The sequence below is a fragment of the Equus caballus genome, chromosome 15 (assembly GCF_041296265.1).
Source record: "Equus caballus isolate H_3958 breed thoroughbred chromosome 15, TB-T2T, whole genome shotgun sequence".
Taxonomy (NCBI): Eukaryota; Metazoa; Chordata; class Mammalia; order Perissodactyla; family Equidae; genus Equus; species Equus caballus.
In genome coordinates, this window is record NC_091698.1 from 46427400 (window position 1) to 46448536 (window position 21137).

General features: G+C 60.1%; 1 protein-coding gene across 1 annotated transcript; it reads left to right on the forward strand.

Moving 5' to 3' along the window:
• The first annotated feature begins 1095 nt into the window (after window positions 1-1095).
• Window positions 1096-20405, forward strand: CYP26B1 (cytochrome P450 family 26 subfamily B member 1). Its single transcript, XM_023618906.2, has 6 exons — window positions 1096-1580; window positions 5048-5272; window positions 13984-14259; window positions 14494-14649; window positions 16244-16528; window positions 16936-20405. The coding sequence occupies exons 1-6, from the start codon at window positions 1377-1379 to the stop codon at window positions 17326-17328; spliced, it is 1539 nt and encodes a 512-aa protein (XP_023474674.1). The 5' UTR covers window positions 1096-1376; the 3' UTR covers window positions 17329-20405.
• Window positions 20406-21137: the final 732 nt, after the last annotated feature.

A 21137-nucleotide genomic window follows, 5' to 3' on the forward strand; every position in this document is an offset into this window, starting at 1 on the left:
TGTGTGTGTGTCTCATCTCGTCCGTCTGTAGGTGCCGGGCTCAGCGAGACGCCGGCGAGAAGGAAGAGGAGGCGAGAGGTGAACTGAGTTTGATCCTGCGGCGGCTACAAGTGGGTCCCGCGCGGGCGGCGGGCGGCGGGCGGCCGGGGCGGGGCGGGAGGCCGGCGGGCGCTCACACGCTCCGGCCGCCGGCCCCTCACCACGCCTCCGGCTTTGTATGCGCGGGGGGGCGGGGGGTGGGGGGCCTGGCGGAGCGCCCACGGCGCAGCCTCCCGCCTCTATATAAACACACGCATCGCCTCGCTTTCCAACAAATTCACATTGAGAGAAGCTTTTAATACCACCAGCCCTGAAATCCTGCCTCCTTCTTTCCCCCCTCTTCCATCCCTTTTGCCTTCCTTTCTTTTTCCCCCTTTTCTTCCCCCAGCAGCAACTCCAGAGCCGAGAGACTGCGTCCCGGGACGGACTGCCTTTTCTTAATTGATACAATAGCCCAGCTCGGGTTTTCACCTCCTCCCCCAACTCCACCCCGCCTCACCCCTCCCGCCCGCCGCCGCAGCCGCCGCCGCCGCCGCCCCAGCGCCCGCCCGGGGCTCTGTCGCCGGCCGCGTCCCGTCCCGGCCGCGCTCCGCCGGCTCCGCACCCGCGCGCCCGCCGCCGCGCCCGCCGCGCCGCCTCGCCCGCCGCGCCGCCTCGGGGGTGCAGCGGCGGCTCGGGGCTCGGGCGCGCCGCCCTCCCGGGGCAGCCCGGGGACGCCGGGCTCGGGCCTCTGCACTCGCCTCGGCCGGCCGGGGAGCCTTCCCCGTCGCCCCCAAAGTTTCTGGGTTCGTTGGAATCTTTGGATTCAGGATTTTTTCTTTTTTTGTTTTTCACCTACCAATTTAAGGGGCAAACTTTTGACAAATCGACCGCCCTTTCTCTCCGCTAGCTCTCTGTCCCCCTTCTTTTTTTTCGAGCAGGGGAAGGGGCTTACGAGAGAGGCTCCCGCTGGACAAAGTTTTCCAAAGTTTTCCGAGTGTGATGGTTGCGGGGAGAGCGAACCCACCAGCTTGATTCACGGCTTCCTCTCGCCAGCCCTCGAGCAGCCCCTAAGCCCGCTATAAGGGAACAAACAAACAAACAAACAAACAAAGTTACATTCCGAGTCGCCTCGTGTCTCCTCTCTCTCTTCTTTTAGGCATTTTTTTTTCCTCCCTCTCTCCGCTCCCCTCGCAGCCTCCACTCCCCTTCCCTCGGCCCCTTCCTCCATCTCTGTCTCGGCTGGAGGTGCCGGGACCCCCGGCCGCAGCCTCCCCTCCCCCGCCGCTCCGGCCCTTCTCTGGCCCTCCCCTCCCCCGCCGCGGCCGGCACAGCCAATCCCCCGAGCGGCCGCCAACATGCTCTTTGAGGGCTTGGAGCTGGTGTCGGCGCTGGCCACCCTCGCCGCGTGCCTGGTGTCGGTGACGCTGCTGCTGGCCGTGTCGCAGCAGCTATGGCAGCTGCGCTGGGCTGCCACCCGCGACAAGAGCTGCAAGCTGCCCATCCCTAAGGGCTCCATGGGCTTCCCGCTCATCGGAGAGACCGGCCACTGGCTGCTACAGGTAAGGGCGCGCTCGCGTCGCTGCTCTCCGGGGTCCGCTAGCGGCGAGCGCGGGCCGATGGAGCCGCGGGCCGGCCAGGGGGCGCCGGGAGCCTGAAGGCACCGGTCCCCGCCCCGCCCCTTCCCTCCTCTCTGCCTGCGCCGCCCGGGCTTCCCCTGCCCGCCTGCGGCGTGGTTCGGAGCCCGCTGGCACCTGGTGTGCACGTTCAGGGGGCTGATAAGAGAGGTCCCCCGACCTCTCAAGACCGACTTTCCCCAGTCTCGGGAGACACAGCAGGGGTGCGTGGAGCGTCCTCGGGGCTCCCCGCGCGGCGCGAGTCCGAGGGGGCGTCCGGTCGTGAGCCGCTTTCGCCTCCCCTTCGCGCTCCAGGCCCCAGTCGCCGTCGGCTTTCGGGGCTTTGGCAGTGTCACAGGGACCCGAAAACTGAGTCAGGGAGAGGAGGAGGGGGCCAGTGGCAGCCAGAATTGCCCCTTTAAGACCCGGGCTGTGTTCCCGACGCCTCGTTGGCTGCGCCAGGTACAACGGCCCTGGTCCGGGAAAATGTGTGTGTTTTGTGGTGGGGAAGCAAGGAGGCAACCAAGGGAAAATGAGAAGCCTGAAACCCGAGAGTTCTCGGCTTTCGGGGAAAAGGGTCTATTGACTTGTTGGGTGGGGACAGTGTAGCAGGAGAGAGAAACTTGGGATTGGTGTGTGTGAGATCCATAGAGTGCGTGTGTGTTTGTTGTTAGCCGCGTACAACCCCCACACTGCTAGTGATAATGGGGAGATTAACCTGGAATTAACCTCGCTAAGTGCTAGACAGTCGCTTTTGCAATTTGATACACACCAAGATTTTTCTTTTGGGGGGGGTGCCGCTGGGTTAACCGCGGGAGGTGTGTTATGCGGGCGTGTGCACGCGTGTTTGTCCAGAGGATGCTGATGGGAATTAGGGGAAGGATGGTTGTCCTGAAACAGATAACCCCGGCACCGGAGAGGTGAGGCGGGAAGTGAACGCAGAGACCTGGGGATTTAGAAGTGCGAAAGCTTGGCTTGAAATTCACAGACGCGTGCAATCCGCGCGCGCACACAAACTCCCAGCCCGGACCTGCCTCGCGCCAAATGACAGCGAAGCGGGGGCGGCGAGGGGGACGCGAGATCCCCCTGCCCTGTGGTCTTCCCAAGTCCTGGAGGCAGCCCATCTCTTTCTGGGGTTGTTCGTGCAACGGGGTGGGGTTCACTTCAACCAATGGGACTAGCCCCTCCCCTCCGTAAAGAAATCCCCAGAGCCCCTCTCTTACCCCTACACTTAAAGGGTTAACTGTAGCGGTGGTCTAGGCTTTTGGCTGAGAATTTAGGAAGAAAAAACTCACATGGGCATCGGTCCTGCCTTGTTAGAGCCAATCTTCGGAATCCGCTGTCTGTCACCGCCCCCCCCCCCCCCCGCCCTTTTCCTGACCTGTCTCTATCACCTCCAAGGTCCCCCTGACCTTTTCTCCGAATCCCACAAGGGCCCCTGGGGCTCCACGTCCAGCCCGCAGAGAAGATGGGGCGGGGGGAGCAGGCCTCCACCTCCGCATCCCTCTGCCCCGGGGCCCTGGACTCCGAGGTGGGAGGCAAATGGGGGATGCGAGTAGAGGAGCGCTGAAGGGGTTAATGGGAGCCCTCTGAATCTCAGCTTTATTTTTTCGGAGTCATTTATCAGATTTTACGGGGGGACCTCCAAGGGCTCTCCGTTTCCACCGTGCGCCATCTAAACAGAGCCCAGGGCTAAAAATACAACATTTTTGTATAAATTGGACTCGCGGCCCGAGCGGCCGCCCCTATGAAAGTCCTCTTTGTGAAGACCGTGGAAACGGCGGACAAATAACTCTTTATTAATGCCACAAAAAACGCACTTTAATTATAGTTAGGCAGATCAGAGGCGGGGGTGGGGGGGCGAGAGAGAGGCGGCGGCGACCTCGGAAAATTCACAGCCCAACTTTTGTGTCGAAAGAAAAGAAAAACAGAGGAAAAGAAGGAGAGGAGAGACGGAGAGTCAGACGGAGCGAGGGAGACGGGTATAGCAGACGGAGGGAGGGAACTCGCTCCTCACCCCCCTTTTGTCGCACCTCCACCCTCGCCCAGATTTCTCTTAAAGGGGTAGACGCCGTCTAGAACGGCGGCAGGGTGAGGGGAGCTCTACCAGACCCGCCAACCTGGGAGTGGGGCGGCGTCCCCCGCGGCCCAGCCCCCCTCCTGGAGGCGCGGGCGCTCCGGGCTCGCTCCCTGTCGCGCGCCGGGGCCGGAGGCGCATGTGGAAAAGTGATTAGGGCTCCGGGCTCTGCAGAGTCACTTTTCGGCAGTGCTAGGGTGTGTACACCTCTAGCGGGAGAAGACTTTTCCGTGGAAGAAAGGAAAGTGAGGAGGGGGACCAACCCGGGAAAAAGGGAAGCCGAGTTGTCCCTTTGGGGGTGCATGACCCCGTAGGTCTGGAGCCCGCAAGCGCGCTTGCGTTGGCAGGCTGGCGGGACGGCCGGACAGGTGGCGCCCCTCCCTTTCTCACCCGGCGCCGCCCTGGCAGGAGAAGGGTTAAAGCGGGGTGGGGTGGCGAGCGCCTACGTCAAAGGTGAGCGGGACGCCCCTGCCCCCGCCCCTCGGAGGTCCCCTCGGTTTCCGGTACCCGCGCGGGGCCGGCTCAGCCAGCTCCTCGGAGCGCCGGGCCCGCGCCGGGGCCTAGCCATCCCCGGCTCGCGCCGCCGCCGCCGCCGCCGGGGATCCGGTTACCTGCGACGGCCGCCCCGCCCGGCCCCGCCCCGCCCCGCGGGCAGCGCCTTTCTCCGCGCTCTTGTTCCAAACTCCAGGGCGGCGACGAAAGTCCTTCCCAGTTATTTCCAGAGCAGATTGCATTAGGAAAATCGTGGCTCTCGGCCCGTACCCCTACCCTGCGGAGCCCTTAGAGGGCCGCCGGGTCCCTTCGCGGCCCACACCCGAGAACGGATGGAAACCCCAGCCCCCAACTGTAGTGACTGCCTCCGGGCACGGACCGCTCACCGCTATAAATAATCTTTGGCCTGCGGCCACCCCGCGGGGTCTCGCCAGCCCGTGGCCGGGAGCCTGGAAATATTTATTCCGAGAGGCTCCGGAGCGCGAGGCGAGGGAGGGGGCGGAGGCTCTAGCTTCGGGTCCCGCCGTCCGGGATACCTTTTCCCTCCCGCAAGTCATTTCTAAAAAACAGCCTCCCGCGGAGTGCCCCTGGGCCTCCCGCCTCCTTGTATTATTTATTATCCTCTAGGCCCTGCTTCTCAGTTCTTGTGCATGCGATGAAAAATAAAACCCACGTGCATGTTTGTGTGTGCGCGCGCGTGTGTGCGGGCGGGGGTGGGGGGTGGGGGACTGAAGCCCCGGGAGGGGTCCTCCGCCCCTCCCCATGGGCCCTCGGGGCTGGGCCTCCGGGACGTCCCGTCTGTAGACTTGTGCCCTGAGAGAGGTCTCTCGTGTGGCTCCCGCAGGGCTCCGGCTTCCAGTCGTCGCGGAGGGAGAAGTATGGCAACGTGTTCAAGACGCACTTGCTGGGGAGGCCACTGATCCGCGTGACGGGCGCGGAGAACGTACGCAAGATTCTTATGGGCGAACACCACCTCGTGAGCACCGAGTGGCCGCGCAGCACGCGCATGCTGCTGGGCCCGAACACGGTGGCCAACTCCATCGGCGATATCCACCGCAACAAACGCAAGGTAGGACCTCTGGGCCAAGAGCCCCGAAACAGTGCTCTGACCCTCTTCTTCCGTGGAGTTCGCGGAGCCCTGGGGACGTCCCCACCCGAATCTGCGACCCCCCTTGCACAGCATGCTGGAGGATCCCCGCAGTTCGCTGCCTAGACGGCAGCGATCCCAGATCCAGGGCCTGCACAGGCCTCCTCCGGGGCTGCCCTCTTGCTGGCCCACTGAGCCTTGCGCACTAGCAGGCCCAAAAGGTGGCTGTCGGGGATGGTTTGGATAGAGCTTAAACGTGTGGGGACTGGGGCGTCCAACACCTGTCCTCGCCGTGCTCCACGAAACTAGAAAAAGAAGAGGGCGGACAGTGGCCGGCGCTCCCATTTTCGCTATGTTTCCTCCCGGAATTCCGAGAACTGGAGACGGATCATTCTAAAAGCAAACCTAGCCTTCCTGCCACAGGTTGCTTTAATGGCGACTTGGGCAGGCGCGTGGGGCGGGGGGGCAGGGAGCACCTTGTGGGCGGCGGTTGCAGGGCCTTTCCTGGGAGGGGTGAGGTGAAATTTGGGCCACTGTGCGCACGGATCTGGATGGTGGGAAGGACTAGGGGTGGGAGAGCAGCATAGGCGCGGCGGGAGATCAAAGCGCACCTACCCCCTCCCATAAAGAGGAAGAGAAAGTGGGTGTTTATCCTGTGGATTTCCCGAGCGCCTGGAAGAGGCGCGGAGGAGGCGAGCCAGCGCGCACGGAGCGAGCCTCCCCGCCCCCTCCCCGGGCTGCGCCGCCGCCGCCGCGGCTCCGAGCGCGGGCGGCACGTGCTGTTTGAACTGCAGTAACCCGAAAGCTGAGCCGCCGGCGGGCGGGGCGCCGGCCTGCAGGCTTACAGCGGCCAGAGGAGGTGCTGCACGACGTCCCCTCCCTCCCTTTTTTCCATTGGGTCAGAGGACTCACCCAGGTTTGAAACCTAGAAGGAAGGAGAGAGGCAGCCTCTGATCTCCTGGGGGAGTGGCAGAGTCCGGGGAAAGGGAGGGGGCAGTGGTGGGCAGCCCCCTCCACCGGAAATCTGTGTGTGAGGTGGTCTTGGTGAACGCAGGAATTTATCTTACAGTATTTGATATCTTCTGAACTGCCTGCGAAGAGGAGTTCTCTGTAGCAGACAAAAGGAGGAAAACCCAGAGACTAACCCCCTCCCCCCAATAAAGCGTGTATTTCAGGGACTGGAAAGGGGCCCCTAGAGCCGTCTCCCCCATCTGCCTCACCAGAGCAGGAGGCAGCTCCCGCGCCCCTGCCGCAGGAGCAGATGGGGGGGGGGGGCGTTCTGGGGAGTGGCTGGGAGCAGGCTGTAGGCTCAGGAATGGGGGCTTTTCAAATGTGTGGGACACGGCTTTTTTTCTTAGCGACTCCGCCAGAAGCCCATTCCAAAGAGTGAAGGCAGATCCTGAGACTCAGAAACCCAGCTCCAAAGAATATGACTGCCTCCTCGTTTTCTCTTTACAGAGGCTTTGACAAGCAGTTATTGTCCCCTTCTCACAGAGGGGGAGTTGTCCCAGGCTGGGGGGTCGGTGGGGATGGGGAGGGGGCGCTGGGAGGAAGAAGGCTTGGTGGAGACCAGAGTGCAGAGGGCTTTTGGTTGGGGCTGTTGCCTTGTGGTTCCACCCACCCTCTGCCTCACTTGGCCTCCTGGCCTCCAGCCTCCAGGTGAGGAGGTCTGCCTGGAAAGCCCAAGGGTTTTGGCAATTGTCCATTTGGGAGTAGGGGAGGAGAAGAAGAAGGATATGGCACAGAGGGCTCTCTTAGAGGAATGCACAGGAAGGGAGGGAGAGGAAGGACAGGGATGGGGGGGTGGGGGCAGAAACTGAGGACCCACAGGTGACGCATCTATGGTCTCCCTCTTGGCACCATTGCCCTCCAGCTCCTTGGGGGTGGGGAGCAGCTAGAAAGTAGTTCATCCTGGCCAAGGCTGGGAACCCGATGCAGGGTCCCTCTGTGTGTATACTGGTTGTGTGCTTGCTATGTGGCATGTATATGGGTCCAGTGGTAAATAGATGGACAGAAGGGTCCTTCCCCCCAATCTCTTTATTTGATGTTCCATAAACTTAGGTTTACTGAGTTAAATAGAAGGTCTTGAGTTAGGTACAAATGTAGAAGCAGAAACTTGGTCCTTGCCTCAGGAAGTGGAGTCTAGCTGGAGGGATGAGAGTAATCAGGGGCACATGTTGGTCCTGGAGAGACTGGCCAGCCTGCTGGACCCAGTCTGGCCAGGGTGGGGGCTGCCATGCACCACTCACACTGCCTTATTCAGCCCACGCTACAGTCAGGGACCTGGCTGGAGAGGCGGCTGCTGGACAAGGCCCCCGCCTGGTTAGGATGGACTCATGGGAAGTGGGGCCCAGGTGTGCTGGGGCCCGGCTGGTAGGGAACTAGAGCGTCACTCTTTCCACTGGGGCTGGTGGCCCACCCCTTCTCTGGGAGGTCTGACCAGATGTGCTGGGAAGGGGCTCCTCGCAGCCATCACTGCACTCCAGGTGTTTGCCCCGGCTGCCCTGGTGGTCTAGGGCCAAGAGGGGTGGGGTTGCCAGGGAGAAAGTCCACAAAGTCTTGCCCCACCTAACAGAGTCCTCTCTTGAAGACAGCCTTGTGTCCCTATAGCCACCACCTCAGACTGTTTCTCCTCCTTTGTTACCCTCCCCCACCTGAGGCCTGGGGTGTCCCTCATTCATGGGGGAGGGTCTCCATCCCTCTCGGTGGGCAGAGAGGCCGGGGTATTGCCCTAGAAGGGTGTCTGAATGGATGGAGTGTGGTAGGAAAGCTTGCAGGGAGGGTCGTCAGAGATGCAGAGCAGTGGGGAGTAGTTCTGGAAGCCTCCAGTGCCCAGCCCCAGGCACGGGATCAGGCATTTCCTCTTTTTCTTCACACCCGTGGCTGGACCTCTTTTCACCAAAGGCCCAGCAGCTTCAGGGCACCTCAGACAGTGGCCCTGAGATTCTGTCAGGGAACTTGGCAAGCATCCCAGAGAATGCACTTAGCCTTGGAGCCCTGGGCTGGGGAGACTTCAGGCATGGCCTTCTTGCCCCTCCTCCCCAGACCCCTGGCTACAGGGCCTTCTGTGTGGGGGGCTGAGGTGGGGGAGTGGCCCCCAGGCTTTGGAGGCAGGGATTAAGATGCCCTGCCTGCCCACCCTCCCATCCCCCACTCGCCTGGCCTTTGGGCCCATCCTGGGTGGAGGTGGAGCTCAGGCTCAGGATCCCCAGACCCCTCTCAGGAACCCCGTGCATCCTGGCGTTTGTGTTGGCATGGAGAGGCCAGGAGGTGCCTCAGCAGGAGGTCAGAGGCAGGAGGGCCTGTGGTCGTGGGGTCCTGGGGGAGGCCAGCCCAGACTGGCTCTAGGTGGCCTTTGGACCAGTGCATAGCCTCTTGCTGCAAAGTCATGTCCACCGAGCTCAGCGCAGGGCAGAAGTTCGCACCTGCGTTGGATGGGAAGGCGGGTGGCACAGCCAGGCAGCCCTCCTACTGGGAGCTCTGCCCCAGCCCTCTGGCATAGGCACAGAGCTTTGTTCTGAAGTCCTTCACCCAAAAGTTACTGTAGCACAAGCTGGTGGGCGCAGAGGCTGCTAAGGGGGCGGGCGGGTGGCAGGAGCGGAACCCTCTGAAGGTCAGTGGGGGAGGAAGCCCACAGCCAGCCGCCAGGGCGCCTGGGAGTGGGCGCCTCCCTCTGCATGCTCTTGTGCCAGGCAGCAGAGTGGGCGGGTGGGCTGGCTGGGCCTGGGGCCACCCCCTCCCATTTCCCTCCTTTCTGTGTCCTTCTCCCAGGGCAGGGAGGGTTCCAAGGCTGTGATGCTGATGTGTTTGCTCACTCTCCCCGGCTTGGGAGACAATTGTGGCCTTGGCAGCGGGGTTGGGCTAGGGTCTGCTCTGGCCCTGAGCCCCCAGTTTGGTGGTTGTACCTGTTCCAGTTTTCCCAGGCTGAAGGGCAGGGGCTAAGTGCTGAGAGCAAACTAGAGTGGCCAGAACAGCTGGCCTTACCCTTAAAATAAACTTGGGCCCTAGAGGAGGGTCCCCTTCAGGGCTCTTAGATAAATTCAGAGCCCCCCAGGAGTGGTGGAGGGGGGCTGGCGGGGGTTTGGATTGGTGGGAGGTAGGGGTTCAGGAACCCAGGTGGGTGTGACTAGTCATGCCCTGGACTGTGACCTTAGGAGGGCCCTTCCTCCTTTGGGTCTCAGCTTTCTGAAGTGGGGTTCGCTATGGCTGGAAGAGGGGTAAGAGGGTCTGGGCAAACCTTTCCAGATTCTGTGGCTCAGCAGGTATCTGCTAAGTGCTGCCCTCCCCTCCCCCACCACATGCTTTTGTTGTGTGTGGGGAAGAGTCAGGGGCGATGGTTAGAGCTGCAGTCCAATGGGGGACAGGTACTCTGTTCCCACAGATGCTGGAACTCAGAAGGGGCATGCACAGGCTGGGGGCTCTGGGATGGGCCCTCCCAACCAGAGGGGCTGAGTGTGGGCAGGCTCAGGAGGCAGCCAGGGTGAAGTCCAGGCCCAGTGGGGATGCCAGGCAGCTGGGAAGATGACGTCCTCTCTTATCCTCCCCCTTCCTGGAGTATAAGGTACACACCTTGGCGTCACCCCTGTGCTGTGCGGACAGCTCCCTCGGCGGCTGCCGGCCCTCTGTTATTCTTTCCACTCCGCAGGCCGCGGCTCCAGTGGTTTGGCGGGGTGGCCTGCCCAGGCTCCCACCCTCCTACCCTCCTTCCTACCCTCCCGGGCAGCCGCTTCCATTCCTCCCAGTCTGAGTCACTGACCTGGGGGGTGGGTTCCCTCTCTGGCTCTTCCAGATACCAAGGCTGCCGGTCCATCTGTCTATCCATCCACAGCCGGCAGCTGAGAAGGGGGAGGTTATCTGGCTGAGCAGGTCAGCACCCAGGGCCTTGGGGGTCCAGTGGGTGAATCCCCTCCCAGGGACACTGGGTGAGAGGCAGGGGGCAGCGGGGAGGGGAGCCTGCGGGGATGGAGAAGCATTTGTAGAAACAATTATAGGGAATTTGAGCCTTGATAAGTCTCCTGGTGGTCCCCCCAGACCCTCCTATGGAATTGGCTCCCATTCCGGGAGAGAGAGAACCAGGGATGTGGGCTCCTGAGCCCCTTGGTTTTGGGGGAAACCAGTCGGGGTGTGAGGAGGGTTTCTAAGCACATCCCTTGAGGCGGGAGCCCATCCTGCCCGTGTCTGTGCCGGGGAGGCCTCTGGCGGGCCTGCTCTCCTGGGGCCAACCCTGGTGGAAGTCGTACCTGCTGCTCCCTCTGCAGGGCTGTGCTGGAGCTGGTTCCCGGACGACCTTTGTCCAGCATTCTTGGCTCCCTGTTGGGAATTCCTAGGGAAGCCCCAGAGGGAAACACTGCAGCCCTGGCTCCTCTTACAACCGTGGTCGGGGCAGTCGGCAGGCGCTGGGGGCCGGATCCTTCCCCTCTTCACACCGAGCCACTCCGCTCCGCAGGGCACCTTCCTCTTGCCCCCATCCTGACCCCGCCCGCCCCGGACATGGCCCAGGCCTTGCACTGCCCTGGCCGGCACCTCCGCCTCCTCCGGGCCTTTGTGGTGGGCGGTGGCTTCTGGGCTGCCCAGGCTTCGGGAAGTGCCCGCGTTGTTAACCCTGGGCACTGACCCAGGGAGGAGGCCCTGGAGTTTTCCCGGGGCCTGGGAGGCCCTGATGCCTGTGGGACAGCTGGGCCGGTGGCAGGGCCATGGACTGGGTGACCTCTGAGCAAAGCCCTTTGGGCCTGGTGTGCCTGCAGTCTGCCTTTGCCTGGCTTCTCAGTTTCCCCACCTCAGGGGGGCTCTGAGGAGAATCATGGGACAGCCAGGTAGAAAGGGACCCCAGAACATCCAGAAAGACCCCTCATGAAACCAGTGGGGAAACCGAGCCTCAGAGAGGGCAGAGACCTGCTGGCTGCCCTGGCGACTCAGAGGCTGGGTCAAGATCAGGGCCCTGGTCCTGGCTGCCATTCTCTTTTCAGAAGCCCCACCCCAGGTGGCCGGCAGGTGCAGGGTGGCGGTGGGTTTCCTGGGGCCATTCCAGCCCCCTGACCTTGCTCAGGTCCCCTTTCCATCTAGAGGTGAGGTGTGGGCCCCCTACCCTTGGAGTCCCTCTGCTCAGTTCCAGGTCCCCCTGGATCCTCCCTACCCTTCCTTGGCCCCCAAGGCTTGAGAAGGAGCGATTCAGCCAGCCATCGCTAGAGGGCGCAGGGAATGTAACCTTTGGGGCAGGGCAGGGCTTGTCAGCGGGTCCTGTTTGGACACTCCTCAGGGTGCAGTGGGGGCCCTCAGAGCTCCTCCTTTGGTCACCCTGGGCTAGCCCTTCATGAACCACTGTAGCCGTGTGGGGTGTGTGAGGGAAGCCTGCAGGCACTTAGCAGGTGACTCGTGCAGCACCAGATTCTAGGCTTCTTTGAGGGGACAGCATCCACTTTAGGAACATGTGGATATTGGCATTATGTTGAAAGGAACCACAGAGGTCACTTGGTTCAACGTCACCATTTTACGGATGGGGAAACTGAGGCTGGGGGTGACTTGGCCATGATCGCACAGTAAGTTGGTGGATGATCCGAGGTTAAGCCTCAGATCTCTGGGTGCCCAGCCTGACTCTTAGAGCCTAGCTGGCTTTGACTTGGGCTGGTCCTGGTCGACGTGGCCTCTGCCCTATTCCCCCTCCCATGCCCACCTTTGGGACCAGGTCTCCCATTTGCTGGCAGCCCCTGCTCCCATCCCCTTCATGACAGACCCCTCAGTCTGCCCTGGGCAGGCTGGCTCTGGGCCAGGCGTCACCTCCCTGTCCCAGCCTGCCATCACCTCCAGCCTCCCCACTGAGGCCCTGTAGCCACAGAGTTATCTTCTGCCTCCCCGATGAGCCTGCCCAGCTCCCACGCACCACTTTCTGCTCCCCTCATCAACTCTTTGCTGTTTTGTAAAGGCCCTTAGTTGGCTGGCATCCGCCTCTGGGGACAGGGCCCCACCCCCACCCCCACCCCATAAGACTTTTTGACCAAGAGCTGAACCTGGGGTCCTAAGGACACCAGGGCGGGGGGCTGACGCAGAAAGTGCTGCCTTTATCCCGCACCCTCTGAAGGGAGGTGGCAGCTGAATACCCCCCTGGAAATTCCTGGGACCCCTGCAACAGAACCAGGTGTGAGTGACCTGTCCAGGCCTGAGCTGCCCTGGGTCACCTCCTGTCGTCCTTCTACCTTCCAGTCTGCCCCTTAGTAGCAGGAGCAGCCCCAAACACTGCTGGCTTTTCTGCCCCTCGCCGGCCTCCTTCCCTCCCTCCCTCTGCCCACCGGGAATTTCGGAATGAAAGTGCTATTGTGAACGCCTGGCTGGGCCACTGAAGGGCCAGCACTGTTATTTCTGCAAACCAGCCCTCCCATTAGCCATGCAGGGCCCAGGCCAGGAAAATGTTACCTTTTCCTCCCTGAGCTGACGGCAGGGGAAATTCTCACATTTACAGTTTGTGCGGTGGTTGTGTTTGGGGGGCAGGGGGGAGGGCGGGCGCGTGTGTGTGGTTTGTGTGGGGCAGGGTCGTGTGGGGGGGCAGAGGAATATTTGTCTCCTTCCTCTCTGCTGCCCCTCCCCTCTCTGCCTTCCCCAACGACCTTTCCAGTGGCACTGTGGGGGGTGCACCCCCTTCTGCTCCAGACTCTGGAGGGGGGATGGAGGTTGTTGGTTACAGAGTGAGACCCACAGCCCGTCAGTAAATAAGCTAACATCCTCCCCTCTCTTATAACCATGGGCAGCAGCATGGAAACTGTGTGCAGAGGCATCGGGGTGAGGAGGGGGCAGGAGGTGGTGGCTGGGAATCAGGAGGACAGAAAGCAGGAGAGGTAGAAACAGGGACTCATTGGCTACTTAAAATGGGACGTGGAAGATGCTGGGAATTAAAAGGGCTTCTGTTTGGCTTTGTGATCTTTTGGGGTGGTAAGCCTTGCCCCCATCCCCCTGCCTCCAGACTCAGCCTCACTGAAGACGTTTTGACGGCCCGGCTGTTAACGGACTCCCTAGGATCTCCATGCAATAGGCGTTTCCCAGGGAGTGAGAGCAATTTTGGGTCTCCGGAAGTTCTGCTTGCAGTCTGGCTTCAGACTCTCTTGTACTCCTATCAGTGGAGTAGAAGAGCCCCATACTACTTTCTACTCTTCTTGTTTAGTCTGCTTACCTGTGTTCCGCTCCTCCTGGGCACTTGTGCCCTGTGGCCTGGGAATTCTGGAATGGGCCCCTGCAGTGGAGTGGCACCCGCTCCAGCCCAGCCCGGACTCCTCCTGTGTTGCCCCCCATGGTTGGTACGGCCACATCGCCCACAGATCTGTTGGCAGCCGGACTGCCCAGTCCCCAGGGCATTATCATTGATAGGGGAACATGCTTCTCTGGGGGGTCAAGAAAGAAAATGACAGCTTGGGTCACCCTGTGAGTGATGTGAAGGTCCCGACTTTGAATAAAAATACTTAGGAACTGTTTTAATCCTGTCGTTTCCCTCCCTCCCTCCCCCCGACCAAGACTCAGGCAAGAGGAGGGGGTTCAGAGTAGAGGACCAGGAAGGGGACTGTGTCGGAAGAGGAGAGCTCGGGCGCGGTGAGGACTGGCGTTTTCCCCAGCCGCAGTCATGGGACCCGTGCTTCAGCCAGGCCTCGTGGGAGCCGCATGGGCAGGCCCCAGCCCATCTGACCAGCTCGCCCCGCCTCTCTGTCCTTCAGGTCTTCTCCAAGATCTTCAGCCACGAAGCCCTGGAGAGCTATCTGCCCAAGATCCAGCTGGTGATCCAGGACACACTGCGTGCCTGGAGCAGCCACCCAGAGGCCATCAACGTGTACCAGGAGGCGCAGAAGCTCACCTTCCGCATGGCCATCCGCGTGCTGCTGGGCTTCAGCATCCCCGAAGAGGACCTGGGGCACCTCTTTGAGGTCTACCAGCAGTTTGTGGAGAACGTCTTCTCCCTGCCTGTTGACCTGCCCTTTAGCGGCTACCGGCGGGTGAGCACCTGGGGCCCGGGAGGACAGGAGATGGGCATCCATGAGCCCACCCTGAGGGAGGGGTGGCTGACCAAGATGGACACCAGTCACACACACTGTCTTCACCCAGGGCTCTCTGTGGCTTAGACGGGAAGTTCTCAGAGGGGTCCCCTACCCTGCCCCGCCTTAGGAGGAGGCCCTCGGTGGCCCTGCCCTCCCAGGGTGGGTGACCGGATGGACCCCTTCTCCCCTCAGGGCATTCAGGCACGGCAGATCCTACAGAAGGGCCTGGAAAAGGCTATCCGGGAGAAGCTGCAGTGCACCCAGGGCAAAGACTACCTGGACGCACTGGACATCCTCATCGAGAGCAGCAAGGAGCACGGGAAGGAGATGACCATGCAGGAGCTGAAGGTGGGCAGCAGGAGCGCCCCGGGCTCCATCCTCGGGCTGCCCTGGGGCAGGAACGGCCCGCCATTTCTGCCTGGTTCCTGTGAGGTTCCACAGGGACTGTTTCTGAGCAGCCGCAGTGGCCGTCACTGCACTGGGCTAGGGGCTTGACCAGAAGGGAGACTGTGTCCCTGCCTGCCGTGCACACAGTCTGATGCAGAGGGTGAGAAGTGCCCACGATGGGTGGGGCCGCCCCTCTCCCCACTGCTCACTGTGCACTCAGTCCTGGTGCTCTCCATCCTGCCCACAGTCCCTCCTACCATTTTGAAAAAGATGCCAAAAATTGGCCCTTGGAAACCTCTGTACAGACTCAATGTCGGCAGCGTTGATCGACCCCTCGCCGCTCCCTCCCCCGATATTCACTATTTCAGTGCATTTCATTGTCCCAATAGCCCTGGACGTCATGTAGGGAAACCCAGGCCCAGAAGGGGAAGTCACTTGCCAAGGGCAGCCTCAGCCCTCGGGGAAGAGCTGGGGGATCTGGACCTAACTCGGGGCCATCCCACCCACCAGCCTTTTCACTTGATGCCCTCTCCCAGCCTGCCTGGCACCAGCTGAGCCCAGCTGGTCTGTGGCACAGAGACTGCCCACACTGGGCTCCACAAAGACTTTCTGCCCGCCCTTTTTGGGAGTGGATGGTTCCCCTGAGGTGGGACTCGTTAGTTCATCCTCGTCTAGACTCTGCCACCCACACGCCTGCCAGGTGCCCATAGAGACTAACAGACTCCTCCGTGCCCCGTCTTTGCTTCTTGTTCCAGCTCCAGCTTTTTTCCTGCTGAGCCAGGAGGGCGCCTGTGACTTTTACAGAAAGGTTTTGACTCGTAGGTGGTGCCATGGCAAGTAAGGGACCCAGGTCCCTTCGCTCCCGTCTCTGGGCCCAGGGTCCACCTTTGTAAGATGCAGGGCTTGGAACGAGGTGACCTGCTAGGGCGTTTCCATGTGGCATCATGGCCCAGGTGTCTTGCTCCCCAGAGAACCCTGGAGGGGTCTCTAAGCCCTCTTGGGGCCACCTTCCCTCAGCCTGCTCACTGTAGTCCCATCCCAGGTTCTCATGGATGTGGCCCCAGGCTTCCTCCCCAACCTCCTCAGCTCTCCTGACCACCTACCAGCTATCCTTCTGGGCATGGAGGAAGGAGCTGAGGCTGCGAGGCAGCAGGCCCAGGGTTAGACCCTGCACCCCCTCACTCAGCCGCATGGTGCCTGGCTCCTTGAGATTTTTTCTTTTTCTTCTGTGAGCTCAAAGCACTGATGGGGCCTGCTGGGCCTCATTGCCCAGAATCCACAGTGAGTGAGCAGTGGCCCCACCCCGAGGCATTTCCAGGCTAGTGCCTTGGTCCTGGGTTGCGGCAGTTGTATCTCCTGCCTAGCCAGGGCACTGGCCTTCTGACCTGTGTCCATTGTGTCCTGAATGCCCCTGCAATGTGAAGCTCAGAGGAAGCTGGCAGGACCCAGCTAGATGACCTTGGGGCACGGGGGATACTGGCAGAGGGGGGCTGCCCCCAGGCTGGCCTTCCTGAACCCAGATCGCCAACGGTGCCTCTCCTTTCTGCCACTGCAGGACGGGACCCTGGAGCTGATCTTCGCGGCCTATGCCACCACTGCCAGCGCCAGCACCTCGCTCATCATGCAGCTGCTGAAGCACCCGGCCGTGCTAGAGAAGCTGCGGGAGGAGCTACGGGCCCAGGGCATCCTGCACAGTGGCGGCTGCCTCTGTGAGGGCACGCTGTGCCTCGACACACTCAGCGGACTGCACTACCTGGACTGCGTCATCAAGGAGGTCATGCGCCTTTTCACACCCATTTCTGGCGGCTACCGCACTGTGCTGCAAACCTTCGAGCTTGACGTGAGGCTGGGCCCCGTGGGGCTGGGGCTCGGGGGTTCCATGGGAGCACTCCTTCAGGAGCAGGGCACTGGCTGATGGGAAAGACCAGCCTCCCTCTTGGGGCACCTCAGTCTGATGGGGAGACAGTCCTTGCTTTTAGGGAGTTTTCAGTCTGATGGGAGAGACCCTGCCCCGAATGCTGGGTCGGGTGAAGCCAACCTGGGTGTCATATGTGAAGTTGCATGTGGACGTCTATAAATAAGAGACTGGAGCAACATGCTGAGGCAGGAGGCTGGCCAGACCTGGGGGACCACAGTGGGCTGTCTCCAGGACCATTTGGGGGCTGGCAGGCAGGAAGTCCTGGGCCCTTTCAGACCCCTTCTGGCTCTCACCACTCCACCCCACCCCTGCCCCCATCTTGCCTCCAGGGTTTCCAGATCCCCAAAGGATGGAGTGTCATGTACAGCATCCGGGATACCCATGACACGGCGCCCGTGTTCAAAGACGTGAACGTGTTTGACCCCGACCGCTTCAGTCAGGCGCGGAGCGAAGACAAGGACGGCCGCTTCCATTACCTCCCCTTTGGTGGCGGCGTCCGGACCTGCCTGGGCAAGCACCTGGCCAAGCTGTTCCTGAAGGTTCTGGCGGTGGAGCTGGCCAGCACGAGCCGCTTTGAGCTGGCCACACGGACCTTCCCTCGCATCACCTTGGTCCCTGTCCTGCACCCCGTGGATGGCCTCAGCGTCAAGTTCTTTGGCCTGGACTCCAACCAGAACAAGATCCTGCCAGAGACCGAGGCCATGCTGAGCGCAACTGTCTGATGGCGCCTGACCCACACCCCCACCTCAGCCTGGCCAGGCCATGGGGGTGGGAGGCGATGGAAGGGTAGAAACCTGTGTGTAGAGGGGGCTGGAACCTGGGGAAGAGGGAGCAGCCCCCCAGACCTCACCCTCCCCTGTCCCCCCTTCCTGGCAAACCCTACCCAAAGCCAAAAGGGCCCCATCCTTTGGGGGATGGGGGCCTTCCTCCTGGCTCTTGCTTCTCTCCCATCTCTCTCCAGTTTCCACCAGCTTAGCTCCTGGGAAAGGGCGCGGCGGGGGGTCTGCATGCCTGTTACAGTGTTAAATGTCAGTCAGCTCGTGCTGCAGTGTCTGCTTGTGATGTTCCAAACTGGTCCCTCCCCTCCCGTTCCTTTTGGACGCTTCCAGTTTGAGGTCAGGTGGTTGACATGGGGGAAGGAGGAAAGCAGGTGCCACCTTTGGTGCCCTCTTCATTGCCCCTCCCCCTCATGCCTCTGGAGTGCTCCTCCCCGGAGTGTGGCCTCCGAGGAACAGCATCCTGAGTAATAAAAGAGAGTCACCCTTGGTGAGGGCAGGGGCTGCCACCAGCCTGAAGGGGCCTGGCCCCTTTACCAGTTTGGACATTTGAAATTACCTATTGCTGCTACTTTTTCTCTCCTCTGACCTTGGGGCAAAGGAGCCCCAGGCCCTGTCCTCCCAGCATCTTCCCTGGTGGCCCTGGGCTCGCGCACTGACATCCCCTCCTTCCCACCAGGCAGCCTTGAGCCCACCCTGCTCCCCTGTTACACACACGCCTAAGGCCCTTGGCTCTCGGGCTGCCTCCTGCTCCTCCCCCCGTATTTATTCACTGATGTAACCTAATCTTGGTGTTACTGGGGGCTGGAACAAGCATCTCCTCCATCCCCTAGCCTCTGCCCACAGATGTCCCGGGCAGGACTTCTGTGAGTGACGCCTCACACCTCCCTCCCCCAACCCCCAGGGTTGATGGCTCCCCCAGGCTCCAGACCTTCTGTGGGTTCAACCTCAGACCCTCACTCCCAGGGGGAAATCTTGCGCCTCGGCCTTTGTCCCCTGGTGGAGATGACGAAATGGCCCACGGCCTCCCTCCCTGTTCTGTCCAAGACCGGGATCACGTGGGGACTTGAAGGCTGCCGCCATCTCCTCTTAGGCCACTTTCACCCTGGCGCCCCCACTCCGGCTAGTGAGTATGGGGAAGGATACGGGTTCTTTCTTCTGACGGGGAGCAAAGGCCTCCGTCGTCCCTTCCTTGACCCTCACCCTTTGCCCTTTGCCCTTTGCCCTTGGAAAGGTGTCCTTGAAGTCCCTTCCCACCTCTATGCCACTGTCTGCTTAGCCCAGCTCAGGGGTGTGGGGACAAGATGAAAGCAAGGGAGGTGAGCATAGAAGGCAGCCCTCCTCGGAGCAGCCTCGGCCCTGGGCTGGGTCTGGAGGCGGCACTGGGTGGGTGGGCTGCAACGAGAGGCAGGACGAGTGCACGTGCTATTTGTCAGAAGTGATTTGGTTGAAAACGGCGGTCAGGGGATGACGAGGAAAGAGGAGTAGCTCCTGCCACCCCTCCCCTGCATTTTGAGTGTTGGCAGTTTGGGATGCCTCCCAGGGATGGTTGGGGGCCTTGGTGAGTCTGTATGCGATTTTGTCTGTTTTCAGAGTTTTCTTTGCTTTCTGTGTTTCTCTGTTGGCTTTTGATGTTATAAAGGCAGTGAATCCTTTTTACAAGAAAATCAAAACTACACAGAAGAATGCAGGACAGCACTCCCCTTAGTGCCCTCTCCAAGCAGTGACCACTCGGAGCAGCTCAGTGGCCCTCCAGCAGTGTTCAGCCTCAGCCCCGCTCACCCCTACCTCGGGGCGGCGTTACGGGAGTGGGCTCCTCTGTGACGGACTGTTCTGTAACTCCCCGTTCTCAAGGGTTTCATTTGGTTCCTACCTTTTCACTATCGAAAAAAGTGCAGAACAGACATTATTGGCCAAAATAGACATTTAAAAAAAATTAGTAAAATCTCTCAATCCCCACCCCACATTCTGAAAAACAGGCAAAAATGTGTAAAGACTCATCAAAGCTTGCAAAATAGCTGCATGGTCCACCAGAATTTGTTACCCACAAAAAAGCCCAGTGTCTGGAAGGTTCATTCTCCGTGGAACTGACCCCAGCCTGCCCCGAACCAACTGTTTTTGACTGAATATCCGGGAATGCAGTAAGTGCCGCTCCGACAGGGAGCCCATCGCCCGGCCCTGGTGGGGGTGCTCTGGGAGGCCTCAGACGCCTTCGGTTGGGGTGACCAGCCTGGGAGGAGCAGAGAAAAGCTGAGGGGGATCCCTGTGAGGGAGGAAGGAAGGATCATTTGCCCCGCTGGGTCTCAAAGGCAACAAGAAGAGAACTGGAGAACGCTCTTGGCTGGCTGAAGGAGGGTTCCAGTGTCGAAGTTTGTCACCTCTCCTCTAGACGTCCATCCGTGTCTATGTTTGTGTGTAGGTTTTATAGAGGTAACATTAGATGGGTGGCGTTTTCTCACTTACCATTCCTAACTATTGTAACTTGACATTAAAAAGACAAAACCCCACAAAACTCTTCCTGCCATGGGCTTGCAGAATGAAGCACTTTCGATGTTGGGCGCTGGCGTTTGTGTTCTGGGCACCATCCTGACCCTGCCCAGGTCGCTATAATATTATTTTATACACAAAACTTTTTTTTTTCATAAATGTTATAATTTTGTGTCTGTCTTTATAAACTATTATAAGTACTATTTTTGTTATAATTCAAAATAGATATTTAGTATAAAGTTTTTGCTGTTAAATATTTGTTATTTAGTAAAATATGAATTTTTTTCTCTATTGTAAACATGGTTCAAAATATTAATATGTTTTTATCACAGTTGTTTTAATATTGAAAAAGCACTTGTGTGTTTTGTTTTGATATGAAACTGGTGCCGTGTGAGTGTTTTTGCTGTCATGTGGTTTTAATCTGTATATAATATTCCATGTTGCATATTAAAAAAATGAATGTTGTGCATTTTGTGATTTTGGAAATACTCAATGTGGCTCTTTTATAGGCTTCCATAATAAACCGTGCGGACTCACCCTCGTTTGGCTCTCTCATCTCTGCCTTCTCAGCCTCCCTGAAGGGGTCCTCCTGGCCACCCACACGCCCTTCAGCAATGCTGGATCCCAGCTATCAGGCAGGAAGTTCTTCCCCACGTGTGTGTCCTGGGAGGCCAGCCCCCCATTCCTTGTGGGTAGGCGCAGAGAAGTCCATGCCTTTCCCTGGAGAGGAGAAGATGGAGCTGGACAGCCACGAGCCCCAGAGCCCTGTTGGGGGATTGGGCGCCTGGGAGGCGGCTCCCCTGGCTGAGTGTGGCTGTGACTTGCTGAGCGAGGTGTCTCAGTGCTGGACATGGCAACTTAAGAGTGCTGAGGGCCTGTCCTCAGAGTCCATCCTGTTTACTTGAGGGAGGACGCTGATGTCCACGGCCCTGGGGGAAAGTGGGGAGCAGAAGGTAGTTCTCCTGACTTCCCAGACTTGTGCCCTGGAGGTGCTTCTCAAGCCTGTTGCATGAGTGTTGCAGGAGCAACGGGATTCCCTGGTCAGATATGTTTGAGGAAGGTGTTAGACAGAGCTAGGCAGACGCCTGCACGGCAGGACTTCTCAGGACCCTGTGCTTGAGGCTGGGCATGCTAAGGGGCCTCACAATGTAGAGTGGACACAGGTCACAGGGCTCCTAAGCCCATTTGATGACCGAAACCGTGTCCTCTTCACAGATTATTACACTGAAAAGCTGCTCCACAGCCTGACTATCACAGAGCCCGGAGGT

What these genes read in the sequence shown, in the direction of transcription:
- CYP26B1 (XM_023618906.2), top strand. Translation starts at nt 1,377, where the DNA reads ATGCTCTTTGAGGGCTTGGAGCTGGTGTCGGCGCTGGCCACCCTCGCC. An exon ending in CCGGCCACTGGCTGCTACAG is followed by an intron (nt 1,581 to 5,047) that starts GTAAGGGCGCGC and finishes TGGCTCCCGCAG; the next exon opens with GGCTCCGGCTTCCAGTCGTC. An exon ending in TCCACCGCAACAAACGCAAG is followed by an intron (nt 5,273 to 13,983) that starts GTAGGACCTCTG and finishes TCTGTCCTTCAG; the next exon opens with GTCTTCTCCAAGATCTTCAG.